Source organism: Mya arenaria, chromosome 3 (assembly GCF_026914265.1).
Source record: "Mya arenaria isolate MELC-2E11 chromosome 3, ASM2691426v1".
Taxonomy (NCBI): Eukaryota; Metazoa; Mollusca; class Bivalvia; order Myida; family Myidae; genus Mya; species Mya arenaria.
Genome location: NC_069124.1, coordinates 92,637,104 through 92,659,301, shown reverse-complemented (window position 1 = coordinate 92,659,301; position 22,198 = coordinate 92,637,104). Strand labels below are relative to the sequence as shown.

General features: G+C 35.8%; 2 protein-coding genes across 5 annotated transcripts; one reads left to right on the top strand and one right to left on the bottom strand.

The window, feature by feature from the left end:
- Positions 1 to 1,592: 1,592 nt before the first annotated feature.
- Positions 1,593 to 6,102, bottom strand: LOC128226440 (KRAB-A domain-containing protein 2-like). Its single transcript, XM_052936315.1, has 4 exons — positions 6,028 to 6,102; positions 5,752 to 5,863; positions 5,100 to 5,184; positions 1,593 to 2,199 (listed from the first exon to the last, which is right to left on the bottom strand). The coding sequence occupies exons 1-4, from the start codon at positions 6,100 to 6,102 to the stop codon at positions 1,593 to 1,595; spliced, it is 879 nt and encodes a 292-aa protein (XP_052792275.1).
- Positions 6,103 to 9,777: 3,675 nt separating this feature from the next.
- LOC128228949 (apoptosis regulator BAX-like) lies at positions 9,778 to 19,061 on the top strand. Of its 4 annotated transcripts, none has more exons than XM_052940531.1 (5): positions 9,778 to 9,848; positions 10,427 to 10,812; positions 12,615 to 12,732; positions 15,315 to 15,554; positions 15,888 to 19,061. In XM_052940531.1, the coding sequence occupies exons 2-5, from the start codon at positions 10,529 to 10,531 to the stop codon at positions 16,023 to 16,025; spliced, it is 780 nt and encodes a 259-aa protein (XP_052796491.1). In that variant the 5' UTR covers positions 9,778 to 9,848; positions 10,427 to 10,528; the 3' UTR covers positions 16,026 to 19,061. The 4 variants fall into 4 exon arrangements, with proteins under 4 accessions (XP_052796491.1, XP_052796492.1, XP_052796489.1 ...); XM_052940532.1 differs by lacking the exon at positions 9,778 to 9,848 and adding an exon at positions 9,974 to 9,995; XM_052940529.1 differs by lacking the exon at positions 9,778 to 9,848 and adding an exon at positions 10,016 to 10,221.
- Positions 19,062 to 22,198: the final 3,137 nt, after the last annotated feature.

The following is a 22,198-nucleotide window of genomic DNA, read 5'->3' as shown; positions in this document are numbered from 1 at the left end:
TATTTCGAACCTGCTAATTTTGCGACCAGCATGTTCGCGCCATTAATTGGATATGTCGGCTCAAAAGTAATCGGTCAAATTTATTTCTCATATATTGTATAATTTATGATTGATTTGGGATTGGAATGACCATCAATGAATTTGACATGGTTGCAACACTTTATTATCGGTAATAATATTTTATATAAGAAAAAAAAAATATATATGTGTCATATGGTTCAGAAAGCTTATAAAGATTCTAGAAAATGTAGGCCAGTATATATGTTACAGTAAGATTGTGAAACCAGGGATTTCATGAAATCCCTGAAAATTTCAGTAATTTCGCGAAATTACTGAATCACTCGGGGATTTCATGAAATCCCTGGAAATTCCAGTAATTTCGTGAAATCCCTAAAAAATGTAGTCAGTCAGGGATTTCATGAAATCCCTGAAGAGGAAATAAGCAGACAATACATCTGGTGATTTTTTTATTTATTTATACATTTGAATAATCAGGTATACATTTCAGGTATAGTTTCTTGCGTAGTTCAACCAAACTGCACCAGTGCAATGAGCACTGCAGTAACTGATTAATGCGGCACATTTCCCATTGTATATTGGGCATATCTATCAACAGTTTATTTGTTGCAGCATGTGAGGCTGGGATGACATCTTGAGTTACACTTCAGCTTTGCTTTAAAACAATTGCATCTGTTGGACTGGCACTTTTTTGGACCGTTGCAGTTGCACTTGGTAAAACCTTGCCCACCAGATGAAGATTCCGCAATAACAGCAGAACGAAGTGACGTTACATTCTCCTGACTGAAATCAGCTTCTGTCAGTAATCCCTGAGGACACAAATCAAACTGGTTCCTGGATTATTGTCCCTTTAAAACACCCGCCTTTACAGCAATCTTGTACTGGTCAGTGTCGACGTCTCTGTTGACGATGACACCAAGAATGTTACGAGGATCCCCTCTGCCACGATCTACTGCCGGTATAGGAACAGCCACATTATCCCCAGGCACACCGGTTTTGAGATCCACACGGCTGCGTTTCACCATCCTCTCTGCCTGAGATAGTAGTGCTGTATAGGCTTCAGCTCTACGCTTCCTGATCTGGATAGTGTGGTCTTTCAAGATTGATGTGGTGGTGACTGATGGGGATATCTGGGAATGGTCGGCTGGTATACTGTCAGTTTCATGTGGAGATGTTGGGCTGCTTGAGGAGGCTGGTATGCTGTCAGTTTCATGAGAAGAAGCTGGGCTGTTTGATGAGGCTGTGATGCTGTCAGTTTCATGAGAAGGAGTTGTGCTGCTTGAGATGACTTGTATGATGTCAGCTTCTTGTGTATGAGGTGTGCTACACGAGAAAGCAGCCAGAAGATCATCCTCACTCTCCATCCTGTAGATCACTTCTGTGGGTAGTGCTGAAGAGGTTAAGCCCACTCGAGCTTCACACCCAAACATGGCCGAGTATGGCGAACACTTAATCCCCGAGTGATGTGCTGAGTTCTTCTGGAATTGTACAAACTTGATGCCTGTAGCCCAGTCCTGTGTTTCATTGTCTGCCATCCATGCCACTAACATGTCCTTGATGTCTCCATTTGCACGTTATACAGAACCTTGTATATGTGGATGACGGGGTTTGCCATGTACAAGCTTAAGGGTTGGCCACACCTCCTTCAGCTCTGTGATCACATGGGATGTAAACTCTGAACCATTGTCACTCCGGAGAATGACAGGAGCTCCCATGAGGCGGAATATGTCCATGAGCTGGAAGGCAACCTCTGAGGCACGCTTGGTGGTGAGTGGTCGGATGACACAAAATTTGGTCAGGTGGTCCTGGTAAACCATGATCCACTTGTAGTTGGAGTGTGCAATAGCCTGCATGTCTATTAAATCAACCTGGCCTCTACATGCAAACTCCTTGGTCAGAATAGGTCGCACCACTATACCCTTGGTCATTGGACGCTTCCTCTTTTTCTGACACTCCGCACAAAGTGACTTGAAGTGCTCTAGAGCCTTGGTAGTGATGTTCGCATATTTTCGTTGTAGTTCCTTGATCATGCGATCACGACCACCATGACCAGTAGCAATGTGGGCACGCTTGATAACATCAAATGTGTCCTCAATAGTAACATAGTAAAGAGGCGACTCCTCTGGATGTGTACGCTTCTTTATCAGTTTCTCCACATCACCACACTGGAGAATCTCATACCTGAAATGCGGTTAATTACTATATTAATAACATTTAAGTAACTCGTATCGTTTTCATAGCGGTAATGACTCAGATCATTTAACAAAACAATTAACGAAAATAAATAGGTGTTAAAATAATACCTAATTGTCAGATACATCCAATTAATACGTACAATGAGAGGAATATTTAAAATATATTCCATAGATTAAAGGAGAAACACTGTAATGATTAACCTATTATCTAAAAGTGACAAAAAAAAAACTTAACAAAATTTAATAACATCACTTATTGGGTATCACCTATTTAATTATTCAATTAAACAAAAAACGTGTTTTATACATAATCTCTCTCTCCCTCTCTATTTATCTGTCTATCTATCATCTAGTAATGATAGCTGTTTATATTCTACATTAATTTTATAAAGACATATATATAGAAAATTCTACTATTATTCTTCGAGGGGATTTTGAGTATGCTGTATTTTACACCTAGGAGATTTTGACTACCTAGCCATTTTTGGACCTAGGGGATTATGAGCTAGGGGATTTTGTGGTACACTCGTTCCTGGTCATCTCTTTTCCAACTTTTCTGAGCATTTGGAAAAACAGACATATTTAAATTACTTAAATTAATCTACTTACTTGGATAACAGATAGTAGCTGCTCCTGATCTTTGTGTGATTATTGGTAGATGCCGATTTCAAGCTTTCTATAATTCTGTAATATTCTGTCTTTGGAGTCAGATACTTCTGACATACTTCATATCTTTTGAACAACTCTTGCCTGAAAACGTCTTCCATACTATCAGAAGACATCTTGCATGAAAGTAAATCTATACTGAATGGGCTGAACCGGGATGGGATGCCTTTTTAATAGGACAGGCCTTCGGTGAAGAAGCCATTTGCCAGGCTCACACCTATTGACCTGGTGTGACTGGAAATAATTGACATATGGTCAGACAGACAACCCCTATTGTCCTGACCAACACCTTTTTCCTGGTAGTGCACATCAGTAGAAGTGACTTCCTGACACTGTTTGTGCTAATGAGTGATGTAATAATCAGAAAAAATCAACAACTGTATAGTAAGTTAACTAAAACAGAATTACACAGATTTACTGAAATCAGCCAGTAAGATAGTGTAAAATCCCTGCCCATATTTCAGGGATTTCATGAAATAACTGGAATTTTCAGGGATTTCATGAAATCCCTGAGTGAAACAGTAATTTCGTGAAATTACTGAAATTTTCAGGGATCTCATGAAATCCCTGGTTTCACAATCTTACTGTAACATATATATACGTTGACTCGTTTGAAAATTAACCCCCCATTGTTCATTTTTCAAACGGGCCGATGTTATTCTTTTATCAGTAATGGGGCCAATCCCTAACGGTTAATAGAGTTAAAAATATTTATCATAGAAAACAAAAATTCCTTCAACGCAACACACACCTACATGTGTATGATTATTGTCTGGTCCAGATTGCATCAGGCCAAGAGTGTTAAGAGAAATGAGAAGTATGTTGAGAACCGGTAATACATATTATTCGAAAAACAATTAAAACACGATGAACTATCTTAAGATTGGTAGACGGCGAACGTTACAGCCGATAAAACGTATGCAGGTATTTTTTTTAAAGTAATAAGCCTTTTAGTCTTATTGGGGCAGATAGTAAGAGAAAACATAAAGGATTAAATGAAAGACTTATTCAGTGAAAACAATTTGAATTTATGTCCGGCCGGTATACAGTTCTACAGTTTAAGACAGTTGTACTGAAATCCTTAATAATGGTAAAAATGTTGATACGCATATAGTTTAACCATATGAATACGTTCGACAAAGTGTCTCCAAGACGTCTATTACATAAACTGAAATATTATGGATTTAGCAGCTTAAACGTGAATTGGATTGAAATTTGTTGTATAAGTATACCCATTTAATATGGAGTCCTCACATTGAAACAAATGTAACTACTGTACAGAGAAGAACAACAAAATGTTGTGAGGTTTGTCAAACCTGTCATACGAGGGCAGATATAGAACCATGAATTTACCAACTTTAAGCTACACACGAACTAGAGGTGATTTGGTTCAAGTGTATCTGAGTTATTCAACAAGCATTCTTATTGTTACTAAAACAAACGTTTGAAATTGCGTGAAAACTCTTGCACAAGAGGTAACCAGCAAAGACCGCTAAAGTCAAAACCAAGATGAACATCAGGCAATATTCTTCTGAGATTTTGGACGTTTTGGAATTCTTAACCAGATACGGTTATAAGTGCAATTCAATTTACTCAATTGAACTGAAATAACGTTCTACCAGAAGACGTGCAATCTACGGTTATAGCTGAAATGTAACAATCTAATTTCTCCTTTACCTTTTATAGTGTTCAATGATATTTGGAGGAAATCTGTATCAAGTTATATGGATCTCGCTTTTCACACAGTCAGAAGTTTACATATAAAATGAATAATATTTAAATAATGTGCTTGCATCAAAATTAATTGTGACCTTCCTTTTAAATCGAGATTCTCACCAATAAGTGACGCGTTGGAGAACTAAGAAAAAGGAAAGCCTGGAATAAATATTTCGTGTCCGACTAAATGCACTGTAACAGAGGATTACTTGGTATATATGCTAATGATAGTTTGTGTGCAAACAATCTTTGACAAAGGAGAACTCATTTTTTTTCTCTTGATCAGCAATATTGAAATTGTACCAGGCTGCGTCATCTTTTTCCACCGGGGGCTTTTCGATGCTTTACGCTCAACAAAATGGAAAATATTTCACACCCATATAATCGTTTTAAACAGAGCAACATGTTCAGTTTAATTAAAAAAAGAAAGCATTAAACAATTTGTTTTTAGTCAGGATGATTAAAGTGCATATGTAATTACACCAGTGCAGCTGCATTACTAACTTTGGCGGCCGTGACGAGGCTCTGAGGGAGGCGGTTCCATAGAACAATCGTGGAAGGGAAAAACGACTCCTTCGGTACAAATATCCTGCAGTTGGAGGTTATGTACCTTATCGAGTGGCATCTAGTTGAAACACCCTGTGAATGTAAGCCTTGGCTGGCTACAGCAACTAGTTTGTTTTATACCTTATAGAGCATGACATCTTTAGCCTCGATCCTCCGTACCCGTAGGCTATCCAATCATATGTTGAGCATTGCGGTGACGCTGCTTTTGCGTTAGTAATTCCCAGACACGAATCTGGCAGCTATGTGTTGCACGCTCCAACTTTGTTGATGTTAGCTTATGTGTAGGGGTCCCGTAGAGTGGCAGCACATTTAACTTATTGGCCTGTTGGAGGTCTTGTAGGCCTGTTTTGTGGCTCTTGGGCATTATATTAAGTTGCGGCTGAGGAAGGCTGTGGCGGTATTTTCCTTTTTGGTTTTTATATCTGTATGGACATTCCAGGACAAATTGTTAGTTAGTACAGGTCCGAGATTTTTATTGTTTTAGACTTGATCACCTGTTTGCCATGTATGGTGTATTCGGCGGTTATGTTCTTCCACTTGTTAGATATATGGAGGACCCCACTTGTCAGGGTTGAACTCCATTAGTCACTTCTTTTCCCATTCCTGTAGTTTGTCAAGTTCGTCCTGTAGGGTCTGGCATCTGCAGCTGTCTTGATTATCCTGTACATCGGTGAGTCATTGGCAAACAGTCTAGTGGGAGACTGGACAAGGATGGTCATTGATATACACCATGAACAGGAGAGGACCAAAAACCCGTCAAGGAAGAACCGCTGACTTCGGTTTCGTAAAAATCTTTTGATCCAGTCAAATACCTTTCCTTGGACACCATAGTCTTCGGCTTCTAGGCAAGGCGCGTGTGGTGCACCTTGTCGAACACTTTTGAGGTGGCGTCTGCCTTTTGAGAGCTGTCGAGGCTTGTTGCGAGGTCGTTGACTGTCATGATCAGTTTGGACTCACAGCACCACTGTTTCATGAAGCCAAGATGGCATTGGCTGATGATGTCTTGGCAGTCCAAGAGATGCATCAAGTTACTCTGGATGATGTGCTCGGGGAGCTTGCAGGCCACTTAAGTAAGGGACTTTGGTTTGTAGTTTGATGGTTTGCTCTTATCCCCTTCTTGAAGTTAGGTGAGACCTTTGTTACTTTACAATCATCTAGTTCTTTGCTTTGTTCTAATGAGACTTGTTGGGATAAGAGTGAGGTTGTGCACACAAACTGGTTTAAACCCCCAGTAAATTTACATTTTACTGACCGTTCCAAGGCGGTACCTAACAATTCTTGATAAACATACCTAGTTTTTTATATATAGTATGTATGCACTGTGCTGTTTATGGAGTTTTGTGCTGTTCTTTCATGTTTCTTGTTTGTGATTTTATGTTCTATGTCTTTGGCGTTTACCCAGTGCCATTAAACCGGGTTTATGTTTTAACATTTTGCTACTGAGCTTTAAGAGTCATGTCTGGTGGCTTTGTGGGGGTTGAGACCCTGAAGCAGTTTCAGGTCGCCATCAATGGTAACTTGGATAAACGGGATATCCGGATAAGGGGATTTTCCGAGTTTAGGTAGCGACGTATCACCCTCATTGGTAAATACTGAAGAGAACTGCTTGTTCAGTGTTTATGCCTTCATGGTAACATCAACGTGGTTTAATGATGTTTGAAAGAAGACGGTACAATTATAAGGTCTTAATGCTTAATACTTATGACTTTTCAACGCTTTATACACCTATTCCACAGTATTTAGTTACAAACAAATTGACTTCTCTTATCGAAAAAAACTTTTGCTAGTGAGTAAACTTCTTATATGGCAGTTAATGATAAACGAAGTTTTTTTACCAATGAACGCTCAGATAAATATATCTATTGGACATGCACAGATGTCATTGAAGTATGAACTTTTGTACTGAATAATCCTTTTTTAAAATTCGGTAAATGTTTATATAAGCAAACAATAGGCATTCCAGCCGGTGCTAACTGTGCACCTTTACTTGCAGACCGCTTTTTATATGTTGAAAATATCTAAGTCTGGAGAGCTTGTCCTTGTTGATAAATTCAATAATACTTTTAGATATATTGACGATATATCAAGATGAATAATCCTGTATTTGCAGATAATATTAACTCGATATACCCTTTACAATTGCAATTTACTAAAGCTTATACATCCAATCTAAAAGCATCCTGCAACTCGAAGTTAGGGAAGATAAATTGAATATCAATCTTAATGATAAACAAGATGATTTAAATTTAAAAAAAAATAATAACCCTTCTTAGATGGAGATGTTCTTAGTTCATCATATGGTGCTTTTATTGCACAGTTGATAAGATTCGCTAGAATATGCGCAAATGTAAAAAAGTCAACTCTCGCATACTTATGACGGAAAAACTTCTGAAATAGGGTTTCAGATATCATAAATTAGGGAAAACGTCCTCTAAATTTGTTAATGGTAATCATAATTTCTAACACACCGTTTATAGGCATTTCCGGTGACGTCAGCCGTGCTGGAAAATTCCAGCTGGCACCCCCCATGCCAGATGAGTCACGCGCTGTGACGTAATACTTTTTATTTCTTTTATTATATACTTTATGTAACCATAATTATGAGATTTCAATAAATGTGTTCCATAAATATTAACTTTGCAAAATATATCTTCATAACAAAACAAAATAACCCTTAAAAGACGTGATATCGAAGGAACTTATTGACGTATGCAGTGAATACAAATTACTGCGCGTCATGACGTCAGTCAACATTATCGCAAGTGCTTTTTGGTGAAATGTACAAAAATGCAACTTTTTATGTATTTTCTTCACAAAAAATGTAATTCAAGGTATGCTAGAAAAAATATCTACCATGTGTGTCCGTTTCGGATAGGAAAATCCGACCCTCGGGCACGCTGAGAAGCCAGCTAGTAACTCGGCAAGCCTCGTTACCTGACAACGCAGGTGCCATCGGGTCAGATTTTTCTATCCGGAACGGGAACACATGACATATATTATTATTCTCCCACCTCAGATAAGAAGATCCAAAAATTTAACCATGCTAGAAATTCTTATTTTGCCCACGGGCAAAGATAAAACGCCCGTATGGAACTCCTTTTTAAACGTCATCACATTGTAATTACCTCCCTTGTTGAAGACTGTAGCATCATAGAAACCTTGTCTTGTAGCAATATTTAGAATGCTTAGTAATTATTTCTCGCTTCAAATGTCACCATAAAAACGTTTTCATGCACCTTAAAAGGAATAATGCTTCACTCTCCTCAGAACTATTTAATTACCGATTTCACTATTAACATAATCTGAATCACTGCGCGCGTATCCATGACAACCACGAATTATCACATATCCATACGCATTTATTTTCACTACGCACAAAAGGGTTCCAGCAAAAATACATTTTTACTTAATTTTGTTTAACTGAGGTGGGAGAAAAAGTAAGCCTCGTTTCCGCAAAACACCCTTTAGATCCATTAAATTAACAATGCTAGAAATTATTTTCTCCCACCTCAGTTAAGTAGATCCATTAATTTAACCATGCTAGAAATTCTTATCTTGCCCACGGGCGAAGATAAAATGGCCGTATGGAACTTCTTTTAATGGTCACCACATTGTAATTACCTCCCATGTTGAAGACTGTCGTCTGTAGCGCATCATGGAAACCTTGTCTTGTGGCAATATTTAGAACGCTAGTTAATTATTTCTCGCTTCAAATGTCACCAGAAAACAGTTTTCACGCACCTTTCAAGAAATAATGCTTCACTCTTCTTAGAACTATTTAAAAACCGATCAGACCATTTACATACTCTGAATCACTGCGCGAATATCCATGACAACCACGAATTATCGCATATCCGTACGCAATTACTTTCACTAAGCACAAAAGAGTTCCAGCCAAAAAATACATTTTTACATAATTTTGTTTAACTGAGGTGGGAGATCTTACACTCTCGGTCATGGAAGATACTTATAATCTTACACTCTTGGCCGTGGAAGATACGTATAATCATATCAAAGTACACTATAGTAGTCTTAAATCGTTGGTTGCTAACAGTACTGCTCAACCCGATTTTGATGGTGATTTTTTAAAGAAAATTCGTAAAATTAAAATGTTTCCAGCATCTACAATGTAGTTGGGTAGATAGAATCAATGGATTTTATTCAAACCGTGGAAATAATGATAATACTTTGTCAAAGAGTACTTGCCTTTTGCTTTTTGATGATGAATTCCTTATAAAAAAATATAATGTTTAATATGGCGTACTAACATAACTTTTAATCTTTCAGTGCAAAAAGCAGATTCGTGCAATCCTTAAAACCGTTTAACTTTTTTGCTCACCATGAACGTTTCAGCATGTGAAGTTATTTTGTTTCAAAATTTTACTTCGGGTTATCAATTGGATAAAGATTTAGCAAATATAATTATATGCTATGTTTTTATTTTTACTAATGTTTTTGTCAGTTTCATTATGAAACTCTATGATCACACAGTTTATGTTTATAATAATGTTTACATGTCAGATGCTCTTCTTATGACCATACATTTATAATGAAACAAGGGAGGTCACAGCGTACGATATTAAATAAATATGGGTTGTGTGTAGCCGTAATATTATTTTAAGACAGTCTCCATGATCGTATTCTAATTATAGTTTGGGGTTTTCCATAAAAGGAGGACCGACAAAGGTTGGTTTCATTTTCAAGTTATTTTTCTCCAATATTGTAATGATTCAATTGTAGTGTTGAACGTGACTGTTTACATTCTGCAGTTCTGAGTGTATACTTATAGAAGATGATCTAATGATTTCTTATCGACTTTAATGTTTTACCAATGTAAAAAAGTTTGTTAAATGATACAATATATATAAATATACAATAATAAAGTGACTGTTTTTTCTTCGGGGATTTTTATGATTTGTTCAGTTTTCCAAATCTTTTAAAAGGTGTACTGTTGCTGATTTAATTGGGTCTTTTCTGAGTTAATTAACTGAATTTGTATGAAAGTATAAAAAACTACATGTACATGACATTTAATCAGCAATCCAAATACAATGTTCAGGTGAGGTACATGTACAGTACTGTATGTTAACAAGCATGCCATTATGTCACATTTATGACTTATTTAAGTGCTCATCATAGTATATTATAAATATAACAGTGTCATTACTGTAAAGTTGGTAAACTGTGATAATATTTCTGGTGCTGTGTGTCTAAAACAGCCTTCATCTCATTATAAAACTGGATATATATCTCAATTGTTGCAGACAAAGACAGAAAATAGCCAAGGCATGGGATGAAATGTACTTGAGTTATGACAAGGTGATGAACATATTGAAATTAAGACAACAAAACACTCCAAAAACGTGATGACTTCTTCACTGAGCTCAACGAGAGATCAGCAAAGGGCAAGGAGAAAATTAAGCTTGCGGGAAAGAAGAGAGTCAGCTGGTGATCTTTCAAACCTGATACTGGAAAATGACCACAATAAAAACCCATTCTTCAGAAATGAGTTGGGATCTACTGCAAGTGAGGAGGAGACGCAGAAGGAGGGGGAGGTCCTATTTGGAAATTTCATCGTTGATCAGATCATAAAGGATAGCGAGGAGAAAATTTCCACACCGGAGGAAATACGAGAAAAACTTACACTCTGGTAAGATTGCTCAAGATTATGGTTTTGTACTTCCAAATTACTCAAGTTAAGTGTACGTAAGTCAACTACTAATTCACAGAATGTGTTGAAATAAGATGAGCATGAATCTTGCCTGTAGTATGTTTTAGATTTACAACATACTGGTATATGATGAAAAAAAAAAATATTGTGTAGGAATGTACAATATCATCAACAACTTGTGATATGGAACAATAAATTGTGTATATTGGGGCAATTGTATAGATATTTCCTTTTGTGTTAAATGACTTGTTTTGCCTATTTTTAAGTATTTTAACAGTTCCAAATAGCTGTATTTAGTTATCATTTTTGTCATCCCTAGCCTTGGTATTGTCGTCATCATTGTCTGCGTCACCAGCTGTGTCTTTAGGGCCAAAACTTTCACCTTGGCCATAGCTATAAAACCATTCAACATTTTCAAATGAAACTTGGTTCACATGTTTACAGAAGCACATATTATGGCAAGGCAAATAACTGGCTTAAATTTATAATGCTTCTTTTGCTACTAGGGCTATTTTTCAACAATGGAACCATAATAAATCAATATTTAAGCAGATATGTGTCCAATCGACTTATTTTGCCTGCTGAATGGGCCATGCACATAGACAACAAGATTGAGCAAACCTATTTTCCTATAAACATTGGGCTGATTGTTCAGAACTTTGTTAAAGTTAACAACGTGATTAACAACATTGTTGTTAATTTTTAAATTTGATATATATGATTATGTACGCATAGATTTGGATTAAACAAGTACAGCTGAAAAAGTTGTCTTGAATCGTGTTATACACACTAGTGTATCCAATAAATTTCCAGAAAGGTCAAGATTTGAAACATTCTCAACTTTATCAAAGTTCTGAACAACTGGCACATTGTTAGTGAGTTTCTTAAAAATTAGATACAAAATGCTTAAAGTAAGAAAGCAAACAAAGAAAATTAGGCCATTTTTTTCTTTTACTATTAACTGACATTTTCTTTTTACTAAATCTTTAGATCTATGTTTTATTAATTTGAATCTTTATAATGTCATATAAATGTAATAACATTGTCCCTGCCTAGATTTTCAATATTATTAGTTTTATTTAGTTATCATATCATAAACGATACCCTCACACGTTTACCCATTTGCATGCTGCTTATGTTGTTGTGATGAATATCGCCAATGCATTAAAGATTTTTGTTGTTTTTGTAATACTTCAAGGTTAATAATAAATTCAGAGTAAACATAGTGTAGACTGTATGTAATCAACGTTCTTAAACCAACCGACCATCCAACTGGAGTGAATTTGTCAGTCGTTTGGTTTCGTTGGTTAGTCTTGTCGGGACAATAACTCATTAAAGGGTTATCTGATTTAAAAAAAATATATATTTTGGTACGCTGGTTTGACAGTATTTAATACAGGTCAAGTTTTAACCACTAATGTTAGAGAGTTACGGCTCCTTCTCAAGAAATACTTACCCTTTCCTTGTCGAGATGGCATGTGGAGGTATTTTTCCCTCCTGTGACAGCTCTAATTAAAGATATATTGGCCATAAACATTGTTTTCACATATAGTGAAGGTGGATAAGAAATGCTTTAGTTGAAGGGAGAACAAAAAATTGTGACACTGTATGTTACATATTGCAAAAATGGTCAACTACTGTGCATTTTACATTAAAAATTATTTACTTGTATTTATATACATGTATATTACTCTTAAATTGCATTTTTCAGGTATTAGAATCAAACCACATACGCCTGATTTATTTAATGCTAAACAGAAGTTGGCTTGTGTTTTTTTCAGCACACCACAAGGATACAAGAACCCAGAATGGGCTCGTGCGGGTCAGGTGTTGCGGGGGCTTGCTGACCAGTTTGCTGAGAGCCGGGAGAGACAGCAAGTCCAACAGCGTGCACTCGAGGTGAATAAATGTGATCGATTTGTAGGAAATGAATCAATACTGTGATGATATCATAATTATGTAACTTTACAAATTTTATAAACACATTGTTGCTTTGTTTTTAACTGTCGTATTGACGTAATATGGACCGTATATCATATATCCCATTCAAATAATGTCACAACATTTGCCTCATCATCTTACATCATTTACCATTATTTTATAATAGTTTCATGCTATCTGATCTAATGACATGATGCCTCATTATTTTAAGCCTATCCTTAACTTCAGACCCAATACCAGTAAATTTCATTATATTTGCATCCAATAAATCTCACTCCATGATCTTGGGACAGTTCCTCATTCAAGGCATCATTTCGTGAATAAATTGGTCTCATTGCACCCTTAATTATCTCTGGCCATGAGATGGCCAACCATTATTACTTATTGCGACTTAAACTCCCCAGCATTTAAATTGATCTACGTATTCAATATAACATAACTGTTCTAAAATTGAAATAATCATTATAAATAGAAGCTGTATCGAGTGCTTATCTCATTCATTGTTGGGAAACCTTGCAGGTTTTCATTATTCATGGTTTTAACTTCCTTGATATCGATCCATTCTTTTGTATTTACTGTTATGAGCCTATTTAACTGATAAAGGAAATATTCTGCTTATGTAACCAGCCAGCGCTTCATACACCTTTACTGATATCATCATTCAAATGTTCATGACATTAATTAGCCTCTTAAATGGCCTATTCACGGAGATTGAGTCATAGAAAATATACTACTGTTTGGTCAGAATTATATGGCTTTATGAAAGGTCCATTAGCTGCAAGTTAAATGTAATCAAAAAGTTTTTGTTAGTTTTTTCCAAAACTCCAGATCAAAGTTATAGGTTTTCATATTTTTGTTTTTATGCCCCCGAAGGTGGGCATATTAAAATCGCACCGTCCGTCCGTCTGTCCGTCCGTCCAGCCGGCCGGCTCTGTAACTTTCTCTTGTATGGACAGATTTTAAAATAACTTGCCACATGTGTTCCACATACCAAGACGACGTGTCACCTGCAAGACCCGTGTCCCTACCTCAAAGGTCAAGGTCACACTTATTGTTTATTCACAATGGAGTGCTGCATATAAGGACATAGAGTATAGGTTGTCGTGTCTGGGCTGTAACTTTCCCTTGTATGGACAGATTTTAAAATAACTTGCCACATGTGTTCCACATACCAAGACGACGTGTCACCTGCAAGACCCGTGTCCCTACCTCAAAGGTCAAGGTCACACTTAGTTTTTATTCACAATGGAGTGCTGCATATAAGGACATAGAGTATAGGTTGTCGTGTCCGGGCTGTAATTTTCCCTTGTATGGACAGATTTTAAAATAACTTGCCAAATGTGTTCCACATACCAAGACGACGTGTCGCGTGCAAGAATTGTGTCCCTATCTCAAAGGTCAAGGTCACACTTAGTGTTTATTCACAATGGAGTGCTGCATATAAGGACATAGAGTATAGGTTGTCGTGTCTGGGCTGTAACTTTCCCTTGTATGGACAGATTTTAAAATAACTTGCCACATGTGTTCCACATACCAAGACGACGTGTCGCGTGCAAGACCCGTGTCCCTGCCTCAAAGGTCAAGGTCACACTTAGTGTTTATTCATAATGGAGTGCTGCATATAAGGACATAGAGTATAGGTTGTCGTGTCCGGGCTGTAACTTTCCCTTGTATGGACAGATTTTTAAATCACTTGCTACATGTGTTCCACATACCAAGAGGACGTGTCGTGTGCAAGACCCATGTCCCTACCTCTAAGGTGAAAGATACACTAAGTGTTTATTCACAAGGGAATTCTGAATATAAGGACATAACAGTGTAGGTTGTCAAGTATGGGTGGTATTTTTTTATGTTCAGAGGCAATTTAAAATAACTTGCCATATGTATTTGACACGTAAAGGCAAGATCAACTTTTCATGTACTGACCTTGTTCATAGGTCAATGTCACATTCGGGGGCATTCGTCACATACTGTGACAGCTCTTGTTTTAATTAATGACACAATAGAAAATAAGATTTTTTTTGAGAACCTTGTTTCTCCTGTTTTGCATTCAGAGACCTTTGCCACTGCACAAGGGACTTGGGTTGGTAATTGCATAGATTTTCATGGAACTTATAAACACAAATAAATGTGGCAGAATTTGTCAAAATTGAAACAAAAGTTGTAAAAAGTTGTTCTGTTCGTTAGTTGAACATACTTTTGAACAAAATTATCTTTTATATCAACATATTTCGCCATCAGTCAAAATGTTAATAAAAAGTTTTGGAGAGGCCTAATGCAACCATTAATTTATTTATTTATTTGTAAATATTAAAGTATAAACTAATAAAAACAGAGAATTAGGCTTTAATTAAAGTTGCTGACATTTTTTTGCCAAATGTGTGCATGTAACTTCATTAAGTGTTAGACAAAACACATGTTGTTCCGTATGCTACAGGTTCACCTTTAATTTTGCTGGCTTAAATTTGATCACTTCTGGAACAAAGGTTTATAATGCTGGCGGTGACTCTTGTGTATTTGATGATAATATTGTGTTTCAGATCTCATCAGGGAATGACATAGACTCTGTGACACAGGAACAGTTCGGAGACCTGCTGTCGGTGTTGCTAGAGGGTGGGATCACTCAACACCGAATCGTTGTCCTGTTCTGCTTCTGTGCTGATATCGCCATCGCTGCTTTGAGACACACTCACCTTGATCTGTGCCAGAAGTTTGTACGTTGGTCCCTGGAATTCATAACTAAGCACATCTGTTCATGGGTACAGAGAAATGGAGGATGGGTAAGAATTGAACATTTATCATTCAATGTGGCATAGATAGATATATTAACTTCCTAATCTTTTATTATCATATGAAACATATTTTTCCTGGGAGACCATTATTGATTTTTGGTACACAGTTTATACAGCATGGTATACTTCAATAATTATGTTATCTTTGGTTATGTCAGCATATCAGGTTTATTATAACAATGAGACAGAAATAACTTGTTTATTTTTTTATTTATAATAAATTAAATTCAAAACTAATTGTATCAACAAACATTAGAAGATGATGTCAGGCTTACAGGCATTCAATTATATTCTATATGTCACCATACCTTTGTTTTCTAGGGTGCAGTGTTTGGGTCATCAATGCGACTGATCGGAAAGGCAGTAGTGGTGACGGGTATCATGGCGGGTATTGGGGGCCTCTGTTACCTTGGTTACAAGCGATTCTCCCATGGACCTTCCAACTTTATAACAGCATAGTAGATACAATTATGAGCATTTTGGAGCTTGGAGCCATCTTATCAATTATCGTATCGTTCAATAGATTTTTGGATTCTTTCATTTTGGGTTGTAATGCAACATATTTTGAAACAAACAATATATTTTTAAGATTTATTTCTAACACTTGCTTTGTAATCGCTTGAAAATCATGATATTCCGCCCATTTGTGGTACGCTGGTTGATAAGAGTGCCATTTTCTGTGTAATGCCTGTAAAGTTATGCATAAAGTCTCCTTTTTTCTTTTTTAAGAATAATTGATTTGGAAAAGAACAAAAGACATGTGGCATGTTTTTTTCACCACATGTAATAATTTTCAATAGATACGGTAGGCTTTGTTATGAACAATTTATCCATGTATTTCTTCTGAAAAACAATTTTATGAATTAATACCTGAAAATAATGTTTTTCTTTTGATTTTTTTATGTATTTCCTTTGAAAAGATTTTGATATTATTTTGGGTTAACTGTAAATTCTTGAAATATTTATTTTTTGTTTCTTGGCTTATGAGTTTTTTGTCAAGGTATTGATTATCATGTGAAGTATTTGTAGTGATAAAACGTGAGTTATAGTTGTACATTTGTGTAAATAATGTCAACCAGTTTTGTTTCTGCCAATGTACCTAACCTCTGGTTGTATATACCTATTCTATGACAGAAAGTATAATTGACATATCACTATAAGAGCATTACTATACATAGGAGCTGTTCCATTACGATATTCCTGTGGTTTTGTCATATCTTTATCAGTGTGATGGTATTTTGTGGCTACATATTGGTGCACCATTGATTTTGTTAATTGTAATTTATAATTTTATACATCATTTGATTTCACTATTAGATAGTTATCTTGATGTTTCAGATTTAAGTTGTTCATGTTTGTGTTCATTATTTGTTCATTAATTGTTTGTTTAAATGTAAATGTTGTATATTGCCCCATACTAGTCAACTTGTCATTGGTATCATTGGGTTTGTTTTTTTGGAAGGGGGGGGGGGCTATTTGTTCAGATAACTGATTCATTCTATCTTTACATAACAGTTTGCAGTATGAAGACTGAAGACTCATGATGTTGATAACTTTAGGTATACCAGTATTGAATTGAAAGCTGAATTTATTACGAAAGTTCATGTAATGTATAAATTGTGTATACATGTAGGGGAGTAGATTTTTTTTTCAAGATACATTCCTGATCTATCGAGATATCCAATATATTTTTTTCTGTAAAGTAAACTTCCACTCTTTTTTCAACTAGAAACAAACAAAATATGAGGTGAAATTAAAAAGCCAATTTTTGGTTTCTATGGTCATCTAATAGGTGTTCAAATGTGGTCATATTCCAGATGAGAGTAGTAGTTCTTATATTTTTCTGAATATGATGTCATAATTATGGTTGTTTGGTTAATGTTTATGAGTAAATTTGCAGTTGTCCATTCCCTTTAATTTGATTAAAGCAATATTGCTCAACAGAACATATGAACCATTTTTAACCATGTCCTAACTTGACTTCTTTAACTTCTTGTCTGGTTTGTTGTATGCACACGACAATGATAGAAAATAAGATGAAGGTGTACCTTTTTCTGAACAAAGGATACATCACAAATACTTGATTGATTTCAGTAGGCACTTCATGTAATTTAAAGCAAAGCAAATATGATGAATGTCTGAGATCTACTCCTGTATTATATCTCTTTCTGAGATATACTCCTGTCTGAGATACTCCTGTCTGAGATCCACTCCTGCCTGAGATATACACCTGTCTGAGATCCACTCCTGTCTGAGATCCACTCCTGTCTGAGATATACTACTGTCTGAGATCCAATCCTGTCTGAGATATACTCCTGTCTGAGATCCACTCCTGTCTGATATCCAATCCTGTCTGAGATATACTCCTGTCTGAGATATACTCCTGTCTGAGATCCACACCTGTCTGAGATCCACTCCTGTCTGAGATCTACTCCAGTCTGAGATCTACTCCTGTCTAAGATCCACTCCTGTCTGAGATATACACCACTCCTGTCTGAGATATACACCACTCCTGTCTGAGATCCACTCCTGTCTGAGATCCACTCCTGTCTGAGATCCACTCCTGTCTGAGATCCACACCTGTCTGAGATCCACTCCTGTCTGAGATGTTGAACATATGTTTTCAAAAAGTGTGATCATGAATTTGGTGCAATAAAAAAAATTATTCATAGAAATGTGTGCGATATATAGTTACAATTTATGTACTGTAAATCATCAAGTTAGTATATATATAATATAATTAGAATGTCACATGAGTGGTCATTCAATGTGAAAATTATTAAACCTACTAAAGCTCACAATCAGTTTTAAAGAACTTGTTTAATATTTCTGAATTGAATTACCACTAATGTGCTTTCTTCAATATCATAAGTTATTCAGTTTACATGGTGTTGGTCTTTGCCAATTGAGAGAGGGATGTCGCCTTCCATTTTTGCCTGTGTTATCATTGAAGAAAAAATAGTTTACCATATTGGTAAATAAAGTATATGTATGTGGAGGTCTTTTTAGCAGATGACATATGGAGAGATATAAGCCAATGGGATCGGCTGCATCCCTAAACAGACCTTGGTCAACGGCATGGTCACCAGCATGTTTTACGTCATCTTCCTTTGATCTCCAGAACCTTATATGCTCATGGACATCATGATGTCCCTAATCCAACATCATCATGTCCCTAATCCAACATCATCATGTCCCTAATCCAACATCATCATGTCCCTAATCCATACAGTTGTATTATGCAATACATGTTACATCATCTGATAGTTATGTCAGCAAGGTTGAGAAATATTAATAGGTTGTATTGATTTTGAACTGTTAGTTCAACAACGTCTAGTCACTGTCAAATGTGATTCATGACTTGTTTAACATATTAATATTATTCTGCCTTGCTAATTCATATGTTTCTATATGTAAGTCATTTGTCTCTCTTTTGTATTCAAAGCATTATATGAGTAAAATATGGATGCAAATAAAATGTCTAAACACTTTCGACTTTGTGTCGGTGGTTAATTCATTACAAATAGTTTTGTACCATGTTTGAGCTTTTTTGTTGGGAGTGTTTTCTTTGTTTTGGTCTACACATTATTTCCCATCAGTATAGTAATAAAAGGGCTGAACTTAATCATGCTATAACTTTTGTGGGGATAATTTACAACAATGTTAATGTATATGCATGCTGACGTATTGAATTGAATATTGTCCTCAGCAACATTGTGCAAAACAGTTTCTTCATCCACTTCCCTTGGAAGTTGTAATTTAAATAACTCGTAACATAATTGACCTATAAGCAGCTATCTGTATATCTGAATAACTTGCTTTGCCAATATTCTTAACTTTATATTATCCATTAAAACAAATTTACTGCTGTAACTCATCAACTCCTGTAACATTTAGAACTTGTCAATAACAATTCCTTCTATCCTCAAACTTGGAAGGGATGTTGGTCATGACCTTGAAGGGACTGGCTTATGTTCTTGTAAAATGCATTTATTTTGCGTATGATAGAATGAAGTGTGGCAAATCATTAGGAGTGTTAAAAGAAACCTAAAGCTGGAACCTTTCAACAAATGTTGATTTATGCTCATATATTGTATATAAGCCCATGATTTTAAAAAAGCGTTAGTCAAGTGATTCAACAAAAGGCTGAACGTTTATTTATTCAGGTATCCTCCTTCTTGTGTATGAATCATTGTAGGTGACTGAGGGTGATGTTTTGTTGTCAATTTTTCTAATTTTTCATAGAATGTGCTGGGGTGGGTTTGCACTAAAACCAGAATATTTATTATTCTTTTAAGTGTATTTTTTCTGCAATTTCGGTATCAAAGAGTAAAAAAGTGTTTTCAGATGCATTAACAGGTAAAAAAAATTGGTGCCAAAACATGAGCGAGTATATTTAATGCGAAAGGACTAATTTGCTGCCATAAGGGTGCATACAAGTTTTACAAACAACTCTAAGACTTTTTATTTTATAATTCTGTTCTTTTAAAAATACTAACCACTTTTATAGAATGACTTAAAATTGTTGTTATAAACAATACATTTCATTATTTTTTAGCTCGACTATTGGAAGAATACTACTCGCGTCGGCGTCGGCGTCTGGTTAAAGTTTTAGGGCAAGTTGGGATTTTCACTTATAAGTCCAATACCCTACATTCAATTGACTTAATACTTCACACAGTTGTTCAGGGCCATCACATGATGAGGTTAGATAACTCCATGTTATTCTTTACACAGATTATGGCCCCTGATTGACTATGGAACTTAGGTTAAAGTTTTAGGGCAAGTTGGAATTTTTATTAATAACTTCTATATCCTTTGTTCAATTGACTTAATACTTCACACAGTTGTTCAGGACCATCACACAATGAGGTTACATAACTCCATATTATCCTAAATACAAGTTATGGCCCCTGATTCACTTAGGTTAAAGTTTTAAGGCAGGTTAAAGTTTTAGGGCAAGTTGGGATTTTCACTTAAAACTCCAATACCATTCATTCAATTGACTTAATACTTCACACAGATGTTCAGAGCCATCACATAATGAGGTAAGATAACTCCATATTATCTGTTATACAAATTATGGCCCCTGATTGACTATGGAACTCAGGTTAAAGTTTTAGGGCAGGTTGGGATATTGTTTAATAACTTCTATACCCTTCATTCAATTGACTTAATACTTCACACAATTGTTCAGGACCATCACCCAATGAGGTTAGATAACTCCATATCCTTAATACAAGTTATGGCCCCTGATTGACTTAGGTTAAAGTTTTTGGCAAGTAAAAGTTAAGGGCAAGTTGGGATTTTAATAAAAAAAAACTTCTATTCCGTTCATTAAATGCACTGAATAAAATTCAAAATTATTTACGACCATCTTACAACAAAAAACATAACTCAGTTTTAAGCCTAAATACAAATTATGGCCCTTGAATTTAAAAAAAAAAAAATATTTTTATTTTAAATTTCCTTTGAAAGGCATATTTGTATATTCTTAACCACATTTTCATAATGGGAAATCAAGTTATTTGAATGACTTGCGTCATTGTTTGGGCGGGCTGGTGGGAGGGCAGCATCAAAGTTACCTTATGTATCGAATAATTTTAGTTAGGTTTGACATAAAGAGACCAAACTTGGTATTATTACATCGTTATTGTATTCTAAGACAAAGCGGAGTAGTCGAGCAATTATATTATATATATATTATATTATATTATGCAAACAAGAGTGCCAATTGTCGCAAAATACGTCCATCCTTTATTTAGGATTCCAAGTTTGGTGGTAACTGGTTGTACGTTCACCAAATTTAGAGAGCAGACAATGTTAATACACACTTAGCAAATTAAAGGGTCGTAACTCTGAGTGACTTAGGCAACATGGCTGACCAAGATATTCTGCCCATATACATTCTGACCACATTTGGTGATGAAGGCTTCAACAGCTATTGATTGGTAATTGATTTTAGGTAATTTCTATAACTAAAGGGCAATAACTCTTGAGTGACTTGAGCGATAAGGCTGGTTAACAAATGAGGTCAAGATAATTTGTTGATTATTGGACAAAGGCTTCTAAAGTTATTGATCGGACAAGACAGATTTTAGGTAATTTCTATATTTAAAAGGCTAAAATGATCAAGAAGCTCAAACGATATGGCTGACCAACTTTGGTGATAATTGGAAAAAATGCATCTAAAGTTATTGTACTGGATGCAGCCCGCCTGCTCGCCCATAGGCCACGGGTGAAACTATAATATATCCCATTCTATGAACCCTCGTATAAAAATGATACTCTAGTCATTATGGTCACATCAATGGTCAAGCATAAGGTGGAAGAGGTACTTAATTATAATTATAGAACATTAACTGTCAAATTTAATCATATTTCAATCCATCAAAACAAAGACTCAATGATGGACCTAGGCGTTTTTCACAGCCCATATAGTTATCATTTCTATGGAAACATTCTTTACAAGTTAGTAACAGGCTTAATCTTCCATAAAAGGCATTTAAAACTATGAGTGCTTCAGAATTTTACATCACTAGAAATATCTGAACCTGTGAACTTCAGTTTTACAGAATTCACTGACATGATGAGCACATTATATCTGACATTTGCTTCAATTGCTCAATGAA

What these genes read in the sequence shown, in the direction of transcription:
- LOC128226440 (XM_052936315.1), bottom strand. Translation starts at nt 6,102, where the DNA reads ATGACAGTCAACGACCTCGCAACAAGCCTCGACAGCTCTCAAAAGGCA. An exon ending in CTACAGGAATGGGAAAAGAA is followed by an intron (nt 5,185 to 5,751) that starts GTGACTAATGGA and finishes CTCCAACTGCAG; the next exon opens with GATATTTGTACCGAAGGAGT. An exon ending in GCCTCGTCACGGCCGCCAAA is followed by an intron (nt 2,200 to 5,099) that starts GTTAGTAATGCA and finishes ACCGCATTTCAG; the next exon opens with GTATGAGATTCTCCAGTGTG.
- LOC128228949 (XM_052940531.1), top strand. Translation starts at nt 10,529, where the DNA reads ATGACTTCTTCACTGAGCTCAACGAGAGATCAGCAAAGGGCAAGGAGA. An exon ending in TCCAACAGCGTGCACTCGAG is followed by an intron (nt 12,733 to 15,314) that starts GTGAATAAATGT and finishes ATTGTGTTTCAG; the next exon opens with ATCTCATCAGGGAATGACAT. An exon ending in TACAGAGAAATGGAGGATGG is followed by an intron (nt 15,555 to 15,887) that starts GTAAGAATTGAA and finishes TTTGTTTTCTAG; the next exon opens with GGTGCAGTGTTTGGGTCATC.